Consider the following 12,147-nt stretch of genomic DNA (forward strand, 5'->3'; position numbering starts at 1 on the left):
TTAAAGAAAACAGCATTCTTCGTTGGTTAGCAAACACTCATGCAACATGAAGTCACCAGAGAAATGGCTGCAGGCAACATGCTGGTGCGGCCATCCAGTGCAGCTGGATATCAGGAGAGTTGTGACACTTCTTTGCTATTCTTCTGGCATGCTCTGACAGGTACTTATTCCCTGTCCTCATTACTTTGGACTGTCCTGCTCCCTCTGTCTGCCCACACCTGCTCCAAGGCTGCCCTTTCTATTGTGCCAGCACAGCTGCCTGTCTGTGAAACCTGCCCAAGAACCAAACCAGCTGAAAAATAGCTGTGCTTTTGTTGTTCCTCTTGGCCAGTTCTTTCTTAGGTAGATCTGTTTTCTGAACAGTCTGCCATCTAGGAACACAAAATTATTTTTTCTGGCACTGGAGAGGCAGGGAAGGCAAGGGTGGATGATTAAGGTGGCGTGAAAAGCAGTGCTCCTAAAGCACAGCCTTGGTAGGGTTAAGCAGCTGTTTGATGGTCTGTGTTCTTGTGGCTATACCATTTCCAGCACTCAAGTATGGTCCTTTGGAGCCCCCTCTGTAGATTGCAGTACCATGCCAGGAACACACTGAGATAATGTCTCTCTTCTCTGGGCACACATTTGGGTTTTAAATATTTTTTTCTGTGCCTTGCATCTGATGAACTTTCAGTTGCCCTGGTCAAGGGGTTGAGAAAAAAAGGTCGTATCCCACAGTAAGCAGCATTGTCTGAGACACCAGCTTCTGATGAGGGGTATTTTCTGCAATCGGCACAACCTTTCTCCTGTTTTTACCCATTCCTTTATCAAGCTTCAGCACAATCTCAGTGCTGGCCATCCAGCGCATTAAAGAGAAAGAGATGATGGATCTTCAGGAAAGAGATAGCAGCCCTGTGTAACTCCTTGCCAGAGGACACTGCAGAAGTAGGAACACTGGTTCCTAGGGAGACCAGACTTGGAAGAGAGATCCAGTAGGAGGTGAATAAACAGAAAAAACATAACAGACTCAGGAAATTCCTGGTGCTGAGAGCAATTGGAGGCTAGGAGAGTACTGAGGTGGAGTTATGGTGTATGTTGGCTGTGATCATACTCTTTACTTTTCCTAATAGTCCTTACTACAGAAAAAGTACTGAGCTAGATGGTCTAAACCAGCACAACTGTTGTCATGTTTCTATGACTTGAACTATAAAAGCATTACAAGGATGGAGCTATTCCATCAAAGTTTGCTATCACTGCTGTTGAGAAGCATTCTTTCATGTCTTTTTTTCCATGTCATTTATTAATGGTTTCATTCCATAAATGTCAAGTCTTGGAAGGAATCATCTTGTCTGAATTGTAGACTCTTGAAAATTCATCATTGTCTGTTTCTTTTGTCTATCAATGCCTGTTCCTTCATGTCAATAAAGTTTGCCGTCATTGTCTATTATATTGCCTCAAAAGGTTCCACAGTTGCTTTTTATTCTTATGAAAATTTGTCATTTTTCTGTGATTTCAGTAACCCCAACTTGAACCAAATAGTTGATTCAAGATCTGAGATTTCCAGTGTTTGTTGCAGTAAATTTATTCTTTGTCTTTTCAAGCTTTAATGGACCATCTGAAGGGACCCTGTTGGTGAAAACCACCAGGAAACACTTTGCTAGAGAAGGTTCTACTTCTTTTGTCATCACTATTCTTTTGCCTGAGTCTTTGGAACATAAATATTTATTTTGTCTTGAGGCAGATTATGCTTTTACTGCTTCCTACTGGATATTACATTTTGACTGAAACTTCTGGGTGCTTCTTCCTTCTCATTATTTTACCCAGAATTTGAGTCATAAAAAGTTAGATCCTTCTTTCCAGACATAGTTTGACTCAAATGACCAAACCAGAAAAAATAGGAGGTAGTAATAATCGAGTTCAAGTGAGCATATTGAGCTACAGTGAGTTCAGTTGACTCTGGCATATATAAAAAATGGGGGGAAAAAAAGTACCTGTAACCTCACAGACTTTTCTGTTGGCATGGTGCAGGGAGATGCATGGTCTAGACATAAATGCAGTTATAACAGTGTATTTGGAATGGAACTTCTCCTAGAGTCAATATAAGCCTCTGAATAGTTATGACAAACACTACTTACAACCTCCTCAAATTCCACCTTTTTAGCTATGATGAAAGGTGGAATTGTCCATAATAATGATGTGCAGATGTTATTTAATGGTAGGATTTCCATTCTAGGCTTTCTGTTCTCCAGCTCAAAAGAGCAACAACAACAACCCCCCCACCCCCAAGAAAAAGAAAAAAACCAACCAAACAAAAAGAAAATGGAAAAAAAAAAAAGAAAAAGATAATCAGAATACTCATTTCCACTTTAGCTGGAACATAGGAAATATTTACTGCCAAATGGAATTTCCAATAGGGAGTTAGAGGTGAAGTTGATTGAAAAAATGGTTACAGGGGGGAAGCTGATTGATTGATTGACTGAAAAGAAACATAACTGAAAGGTACGCTCACTGTCTCAGGGTTTTTTTTGCACATAATCTCATTCCTCTTCATGCTGGCTAGAAGAGGTTATAGTAACATTTGTTACAATACTTAGTCGTGCATTTGGAAGTTTCTTCTGAAATCTGCGGACCAGAGATGTGTCCCTCCTTTCCTCGTGCTATTTCTTGAAAATGTAGTTGAGGTGTGTTCTGTTATGCTGGGTTGATATGCTAATCTTCTGTTGTGATGAATATGCTGGAAAACATGCCACAATATTGTTCATTTTCTATTTCTTTTGCTAAGCGTATGTAGTTTCCATCTAGATTTAAAGTGTTTGCAGAGAATTAATTTTTCTTTGATTTAGATTTTCTCATCAGATGCATTCTTGTAGTGAATTCAGTATTTTCTGAAACTTCATAATAAACTTCTCCAGAAAGAAAACACAAACTGAACAGAATATTTTTAATAAGAATAATAACTCAAGGACTTTAGTACCTCCCTGTTATTTTTCAAAGAGTATATAATGTAGCAATTGCTTTACAGATATGTTTCCCTCATTGGCTTATCGGCCACAGAATTGCTGTTCTACTTATGACTGCTTTTAAACTGTGTCTTTCCATCCTTTATCGTATGAATTCATAGAAGAAGAGTGCTTTTGGTAGTGATGTGGAGAGAGATTAAACCGATTTTCTGGTTTTATTTCATATGATAAACTGCCATTTCTGATGAGCTCTTAAAATTCAAACTTTGTGGCTACCCAAAGGTCAGATCTGACACCTGAGGTTTTGCTGGGGCAAAAACCCAACGTGACAGAAACTTTGTGCTGACTTTACAGTATCGATAAGCTTTGTGATAGCAGCAGGAGGAAAGTCTGTGGAAAGAGCTCTCCACACAAGCACTCTCGTTCAGAAAACTTCTGGTTGTCTGAGAAAATTGGGATAAGTTATTCGCATGAATGTAGTATTGCTTCTGTGATATCCTGCAGAGCTAGAAGTGTGAGTGCCTATGGGCAATGTCTTTGCCCAAATTTAGACACACACCCCCTCCCAAAGCGAAAGGGATGGTCTAATATGCCTGTCTGGTTAGTGGCAGAAGGTGAGGACCTCTAAGACCTTCAGAGGGAGCTCCCTAAATTGGCTGCTCTTGACCCTTGCTGTTGACTGTAGGGAGAGTTAATAGGAAATGCTTACTTCCACCCCCAGTCATGATGTAAGCTGGCTATCTGTCTTCTGAGAATAGATGCTAACGGAGCAGAAACAGCTCTGATGATACAAAAAATCTGAATGCATGGTGCGCCCCCGCTCAGTTCTTCATTCTCATACTAGCCTTGTGGTTAGAGCAGTCATCAAGAAACTGGTGACCTCTCTTGCCCTGAAGGAGAACATGCTCCCTCAACTCCTCCTAGGACACTTTCTGCTTCTTTTGAGGTACCTGGGCCAATTTGTACCTGATAGTGCAGTTTTGCTTGTTGAAAGCAAATGTGAAGGAGCCCAACCCACTTAAGAGGAGTCAGAGCCTCAGAATACAAATTTCTTATTAATGTCCACCCCTCACGTGGCTAGAGTCAAATCCACTCTTGGCTCTTTTCTGTCTTCCCCATGATTCATATTCCCCAACACGTAGCATCCCAGTTTCAGTGGGCAGGGTGGAGAGTTCTTCCTGTGATGCAGAAGCCTCTAGAGATCTTAGAAGCTGGGTCTTCTGGTTTCTGGATAAGTGTTCTGACTGAAAGGCTTGTCTGGGCATTGTGGATTGTTCTCAGTCTGAGTTGTAAATGATTTTACATTGGTGAGAAATCCTTGCCCTTTCCAGAGGATGGGGTTCTGAGTGTATAGGTGCCTATCTTAAGCATAGACGAGACCTTGAATGAGTTCAGGCAGTGCTGGACATCATAAGTATGGGGTTTTTGCCTGAGGTATGGGTCAGTCCTATTTTCTAAATCCCAATTCAGGCAATGTTTAGCTAGAAATACATGACAGCTGGAGCCTGAATGACAGACAATTTGTGGCCATGTCTATGTTGTCTGGGCTTGAATGGCCTTTGGGAACAGCAAACTGACTTTATCCTTTATAATGCACCAAAATAACCCTTTTTCTGGCTAATGGAAATGAATACCAGGAAAGAAGTCTCCTGCTAGTCTGCAACTTCTTTAAAGTAAGAAAATAGCAAATCTTGTTACTGTCTGGATGTGCAGTGTCTGATCCAATCATCTCCATGCCACCCAGCTGTCCTATCACATCCACAACGGAGGGCACATCTGCGCTTAGACTGCTGAGGCAATATGGAGATGGTCAGGGAGCATCCTCGGCTCGGTGGCCTAGCCTATGATTAGTGTATTACATAGTGTGTGTGTATGTAATGTCACCTGAGGATGTTAGACAATTCATTTAAGACACAAGAGCCTAAAGGCCATTAATGAGCTAATCAGTAACCTGGACACAGGCTGTAGCACTCACTCACTCATGTGCAATTATCTGAACGAACCATGCAGGGTGGCTGGCACTTGCTTGGGAGTCCGGTACATGGTGCACGCTGACTCCGTGGAATCAAGTGTACATGAAGGCTTACATGCCATGATTTGTCAGTCTTTGCTGGACAGATATTCACTGAACTCATGTGCATTTTTAATAATTTTTTATAATGTTAATTACTTGCTGGTACTTCTGCATTAGGCATGTTTATGTACCCTGACAGATATCAACATGTCCACATTAGGTAATAAAACCAACCATCCTTGAAATTTCCTTCTTTTAGGCCTACTTGTTGGAATTTAAACTCAGATAAGAGTTACCTCCACTTTTGTGTTTCTTCCATTTCTCTATTAATGTAAGAAAATAAGAAATATCATACCAGCTCGCACAACATCCCCCACCCCCAGGTCTTTATCCTGTGGCTAACCAAAAGCACAAGCCATCAAAAGCAGGCAAAGGAGAGGGTGATGAACCCTGCCAGTGTCAATCATGCGGGATGGACATCCTCAGTTTAAAGCAGCTTCTCCAACAGCATCTTAAATTGTGATCAATTTGTCCTTCCTAAGTTTGAGTCACGCTTTTTGAACCCGTTTGTGCGTCTACTTTTGACAACTTTATGCGGCAATTAGTTTCCGTTTTTATGCGGAAGAGTACTGTTCTCTGCTTTAACCATGTGCCTGATAACTTTCCTATTTCTTTTATAATGAGAAGTACTGAAAAATTATTCCCTATGTAATTTTATCTAGTACTAAAAGTCCTTCCTTTTCTTAGCTGGAGAGTGCCACCCTCTTTGGTTTATCCTTGTAGCAAAGGCCCGCTGTACCTCTGATATCCTTACTGTTCTTTTTAGTAACTTTTTTGATGCTATTATATCCTTTTTGTCATTGGCAACCAGAATTGCATCCAGTGCTCAAGATAAGGATATGTTGCATCAATATAACATTTCCTGTTTTATTATCGTTCTTTTGCTAATAACTTCTCACAATCTGTTTGCCCTCTTGCCAGCTGCTGAACAACTGGCTGTTTTCAGAGAAAATCCAAAATGACCCCAAGATGTCCTTCCCAGGTAGTGAAAGCTGATCACTTTCTATGTGTTGGTAAGATTATTTCTCCGAGAATAGTGCTTTGTGTAGATCAATGTCTAACAATACCAAACCAAATAAAGCTAGAGGACACATGATCTCATGGGATTTCCCATGAAAATTTATCCACTGTCCAAAAGCAATTGTTCTGCTACAGAACTGACTGAGTGGCCTTTGCATTTCAACTAGTTTCACAGGATCTAGGAAACTTCCGACATTTGGGTCCTGTCCTAGATTCTCAGTCCTGGACTGGTGTGTCTGGGAGCCAGGGGTAGTTGGTACTGCTGTCAGGCTCCGGCGTGTGAAGAGGCTGTGATGTGGTGAGGGGAGGAGAGAGAGATGTACCTGCTTATGTTGTACGATGCAGAGCATGCTCTTCACTGCTAATGTGGGAGGTCTCAGACAAGCTTGCTTCTGCAGGGTGTTAGCTGTAGAGCAAAAAGTCTAGGAACAGTTTGGCCTGTGGTCACAGACTCTGAGAGCAATCAGGCAGGAGTGCTTGAAACCTGCAGCTCCTGAAGGCACCGAGGTCCTCAGAAGCTGCTAGGAGACCATGCAAGCTCTGCTCCTGGCCATAGAAATGAGGTGGAACAGAGATGTTTCTAATCAAATACTTTTGGACAAAAAACGAGACATGAACCGACCTCCATTTCTGGCTGAATCCATGCTAAGGACTCATTTCTAATGTAAGTGTTGATTAGCTGTGGGTTAACCTCCTCACAGGGGCTCTGGGCAAGCTTGTGCTCCACTGTCTCAGAGAGCTGCCTCCCAGAAGTCACCCATGGACCCAAAATCCAAAGAATAAATGGCTTTAAAAAATGTTTGCCCAATGCGAAGGGACTCCACCATTCAGCACTGAATTCCTGCGTAGTAGTGGATCGCCCCTGTTATACCACCTACATCCTACAGGGCAAGCAGATGGGGTATGGCTTCTCTTGTGTCTTCCCAGCAACTGCTGCTTCTCATTGGCACCTGGCAGGCCAAATTGTTGTACACAAAGACCTCTCAAATCTGCGAAGTAGCCCTGGTGAAGACCTGCCTGGGATTGCTACAGGCCATAGTTACGTACAGGTTGTTTTCCATGTAGAATCCTATGGAAATGAGTTTGACCTGGGGATGAATAGAAAGGTGAGCAATCGATACACCAAGACTGTGTTATGCAGGAAGAGTAGGCGTGGTGACCATGGATGAGAGCAAATAGCTCATTTTTAGACTGACGGGAAAAGAAGCTTAGTTCCTGGAACAGCTCATCTCCCAAGAAGACTTGCAGGAAATCATGTGGAGAGCTGCAGGAAGGTTTTCCATAAACAGAGGAGTTTTGGTCAGTGAGGGGAGAGAAAAAAGGTTGTGTTGAGTTTATATTTTCATGGTGAAATAAACAACCCTGAATCCTCAGGTAATGAGTGCTGAAAGGGACTTTTCATGCTATTTGGTGTCTTACAGAGCTAGCCAACAGCCTATATTCCCAAAATTTCTTGCAGCTGGACAGGTTGGGTACATACATTTCTACAATAAACAGCCCAATTGCTGATATACTCTGTCCTAGTTTACATGTAACTAGCTGTTGGGAGCCAGGGCCAGAGAAGGTTTTCACGCTCATAGCCCTCCCTGCTTTGACAGGTGCTCTAAGGGTTTGTGAACTCTAACAGGGGACTCCTTGGGGTCTGGACATCTGGCTGCTTCAACTATAGAAAAACTAACAAAAACGTTGATTTTTTTTATTCTAGAAAAAAGAAGTTGGGTAACAGTTCCTTTTCATAGGAAAAGGTCAGAAGTTCTAGTTTTCATGAGAAGCCTTGTTTTTCTTTCCAAAATGTTTTAAACTTCAGGGAACACAAACTCCAAGTTGCAGCCAGATCTGATAGTAAATACAATGAGATAATTATCACAAAATATGTTCTTCTAAAAACTCAGTCCATAACCTATAGACAAAATACGACATTTTCTTAAATAGTGATATTATAAAAAATATAAATAATTTTTATGACTAAAGCTCTGCTCCTGCATGCTGTCAGTATGTCATGACCCTCTTTTATTAGTAAGACATTAACTTCCAGTAATTAATGTACATTAAGGAACAAACAAAGACTATTTAGTAAGAAGTCATTATAAACAATATTCTTTGTCAACAAATTATCTTCAATGACTTCCCAGAGAATCCCAATTCATTTTAGTTGTGTAAATGAATAAGAACTGTGTCTTTCACATCCACGTTATGATTTCCAGAATGCCATGTATTTGTAGAAGTTTCTTCCTAAGAAATCACGTAGAAAAAACTCCTTGTTCTCAGGGAAGAGGTCAGATAGGAACAACAATGATGTGCTGAATAATCTTCTGTTTCCACAGTAATGGGAAATAGAGTGGGTGCTGTGCAGGAGGTTAGCTTCCCGGGCACTCTGAGGGGAGAGTTGGCTGTAAGGGCCTGGGACTGCTGCAATTTGTCTATGCTGTTGCACCAAGCAATCACCTCTTGGATCTAATGGCCTTTGACTTAAAATTTGGAAGATTTCACTTAGGCACATCTTGTCTGTGCCCTGAAGTTATTTGGACACAGGAGGGCTGGTTTATTCAGCTTTTCTTTTGTGGATAAACTTTGGATAGGTTTCTTGCCCAAAGATACTTGCCTGCTCAGACTCACTCTTATCTCTGCACTGTAAGGCACTCTGGCATCCAAGGACAGGACCACCTGTGGGAATGGAAGATCCTGGAGACGCAGCAGAGTAATTTTATTTCCAGAAGAGCAACAGATGTACTGCACCGATCCTCTCTCTGGTGGGCTTTGTGGTCTCCCCCTGGGGATCCTGCCGACGGCCCAGTGACATTCAGAACAGCTGCTGTTATGTTCATTCTGGCTGGCTGTATCCAGCCTCTGCGGGATGGCGGCGCAGCTGCTTTCCTTTTGGAGCAAGGCATGGAGCAGAGAAATTAAGAACTTCTTTAGAAAGAGAATCTGGTTTTAAGGTACAAAGTCTTTGGAGATGACTTTAAGATTTTTGTTTGAATATTGTCCTTGGCCTGACAAACATAACTATCATTGTTAAGATCTTTTATAAACTGCTGGTGATCAAATAACTTCACAACATATCAATGTGCAACCCAAAGGTAAATACACGCCAGCCACATTAAAAGGGCAGACATAATTCTTGTTACTTTAGCCAATTGCTTCCTTCAAGATACTCTCACCTCCATTTTGCATCCTCTGAACTTTAATACACTAGATGGCAACTATCGTGGAGCTGAAAACTTAATAGCTCTGCCTTGGTGGGATGAAGGAGAAAGATGAGTATGATGAAAATGCTGATGACTTTGTAACACTTAAATTCTCATTACTCCTTTTCTGTCCACATGCTTGTCCTCACCTACTGTTGTGTGGGACCCTGCCATGCCAGTTGACCTGGGCTGGCTGCCAGGGGCCCACAGAGCTGCTCTATCACTCCCCCTCCTCAACGGGGCAGGGGGAGAAAATACTACAAAAAGCTTGTGGGTCGAGATAAAGACAGGGAGATCACTTACCAATTACCATCACAGGCAAATCCGACTCAACTTGGGGAAATTTATTTAATTATTACCAATTAATAACACAGTAGGATAATGAGAAATAAAGCAAAACTAAAACCATCTTCCCCCCACCTCTCTTTTCTTCCCAGGCTCACCTTCACTCCTAGTTCTTCTACCTCCTTCCCCAGCGTGGCGCAGGGGGACAGGGAATGGGGGTTGCGGTCAGTTCATAACACTTTGTTTCTGCCACTCCTTCCCCTGCTGCAGTGTGAGGTCCCTCCCATGGGAGACAGTCCTTCACAAACTTCTCCAATGTGGGCTCTTCCCATGGGCTGCAATTCTTCACGAACTGCTCCAGTGTGGGTCCTTTCCATGGGGTGCAGCCTTCAGGAACAGATTGCTCTAGTGTGGGTCCCCCACAGGCCACAGGTCCTGCCAGAAAACTTTCTCCTGCGTGCGCCCCCCTCCATGGCCCGAGTTCCTGCCAGAAGCCTGCTCCAACATGGGCTCTCCATGGGCTACAGCTTCCTTCAGGGCATCTCCACCTTGTCCAGTGTGGGGTCCTCCATGGGCTGCAGTGTAGATATCTGCTCCACCATGCTCTTCCATGGGCTGCAGCAGGACAACCTGTGTCACCATGGTCTTCTCCATAGACTGCAGGAGAATCTCTGCTCCAGCTCCTGGAGCAGCTCCTCCCCCTCCTTCTTCACTGACCTTGGTGTCCGCAGGGTTGTTTCTCTCACATTGTCTCACTCCTCTCTCAGTTGCCGTGCAGCAGTTTTTAGCCTTTCTTAAATATGTTATCACAGAGGCACTACCAATGTCAGCGATGGGCTCAGCTTTGGCCAGTGGTGGGCCTGTCTTGGAGCCAGCTGAAACTGGCTCTGTCCAACATGGGGGCAGCTCCTAGTGTCTTCTCACAGAAGCCACCCCTGTATTCCCCCGAAGTCTTGTCACATAAGCCCAATACACTCTGGTTAGGCATGTACCCCCCAACAGTGTCTTCTTGGGATAAGTGTCTCAAACTTCTCAATGAAAGGAACCAGCAGAGCTCTTTGGGGACCAGCCCATTCATCTTTATCAATGTGGGTGGTAATAGGACTGCATGATTAATGATAAAGACCAGGGGCAACTCTTACCTTGGAGGAAGAAGAGTCCATCCCCATCAGAATATTATAACCCTTGAAAAATCTTTCTAATTTCCCTTTCGCACAAAGCACGAGGTGCCTATACTAGCCACAAGTAAGGCACCACAGCACAGAGGAACAGGAAGGACACTGCAACCTCAGTTGGGTGGATCCCCACCAGCTAAAAAACATTAGACCTACGGATGGGTATGGTCACACCCAGCACAGCTTCCCCTGCCATCCCACCATTTGCTAGCTCCACCGGTGCTCCCTAGGTTGGCCTCAACAAATGGAGATAGTGAAACCTTCCCTGCCAGGGTCACTTCTGTCCAGGTGTCCCCTACTGTGTGTAATGAGAGTCTGCAAGCAGGGTGCAAAAATATACATAGCAATTCTTTCCTGGCTAATAGAGGTAGGTATTAGACAGCCAGGACTAATATGCTGCTAGGCTAAGCACTGTTTCTCGGAGCAGAGTGAACCTCATGTTGCTGAGTTGCTGTTTTCCTCTCTCTGCTTTTTATCTCAGGATTTTTTGTGTGTGTGTCATCATTTTTCCTCTTGAATGCTTGAACTCCTAACTCTTATGATCTCAATAACTTCATTCAATCTGGGTTTTCACTTTTTGTATCTAGCATGGGTTTAACTTGCATTCTTTTCACAGCTCAGGAGTAATTTTGCCAACACAACTGAGTTAAGTTCATACAGCCATGCTGCACCAAAACCAGCCATTGAATCACAGACAGCTGAGTCTCTGGGCCATTGACTCCTAGTGCTGGTAAGGACCTGTGGGGTCAACTACAGCATCTCGATACCAGTACCGGATTTTTCTTTAAGGTCTAACACCTAGTGGCAGCTCCGCTAGGTTCCCAGCAAACTCTTCCAGTGCCTCACTGCCTTTCCTGTTAAAAGATTTTCCTGCTGTCTTGCCTAACTGTTCCCTGCTTCAGTTTAAGCCCATTACTTCTTGACCTCTTTGCTTGGAGAGCAGATGATTCTCTTGCTTGCTGAAGTGCTATGCATACAGGCTGCCAAGGGAGCATGATGCATCTAACTCCACAAAGAAATTTCTTGAAATATTTCTGTAAGCACATTTTCCCATATAGTTATCAAACAGGAATTTTTTTAGAAGCTGGGCCAAAAGTTACGAAACATTCAACATTGACTGTAGTTTCTTATGAAAGCTGCAGAATGGCTTTTGCTCAGCTGGCAACTATCCTCTTTAGCAAGGAGCTCAGTTTCCCACCTGCATCATGATCTGGGAACAACCTGGGCACGGGGAATGGACTATGGGATGAAGGGCTCTTCTGAGCTATGGAGCAACACAATGAGCATCTCAGATCTAAGTTTCAGTGGACTTTATGATAGAAGAACTTATTCTGTACCCAGGCAATGGAAGTTAGCTTGACCTGAATATATTTAACCTTTCCCTAGAGTAACTTGACCTGTTGTGGCGAGAGGATGCTGAATCTGCCACTGAATGCAGATGGTTACTCCAGACTTCTTGCCTGAGTCTC

General features: G+C 43.2%; 1 protein-coding gene across 2 annotated transcripts in view; it reads left to right on the top strand.

Annotated features, from left to right (window-relative positions):
- Positions 1-11,254, top strand: part of LOC142420582 (interleukin-1 receptor type 1-like) — a 37,333-nt gene extending 26,079 nt beyond the window's left edge. The window contains exon 13 of one of the 2 annotated variants that reach the window (XM_075524681.1): positions 8,667-11,254. In XM_075524681.1, coding sequence (XP_075380796.1) covers positions 8,667-8,732 — 66 coding nt within the window. In that variant the 3' untranslated portion in view covers positions 8,733-11,254. Of the gene's footprint in view, positions 1-5,931; positions 6,022-8,666 lie in introns of those variants that run through there. The other variant, XM_075524674.1, reaches the window with a different exon arrangement.
- The last annotated feature ends 893 nt before the right edge of the window (positions 11,255-12,147 follow it).

The sequence above is a fragment of the Mycteria americana genome, chromosome 1 (genome assembly GCF_035582795.1).
Source record: "Mycteria americana isolate JAX WOST 10 ecotype Jacksonville Zoo and Gardens chromosome 1, USCA_MyAme_1.0, whole genome shotgun sequence".
NCBI lineage: Eukaryota > Metazoa > Chordata > Aves > Ciconiiformes > Ciconiidae > Mycteria > Mycteria americana.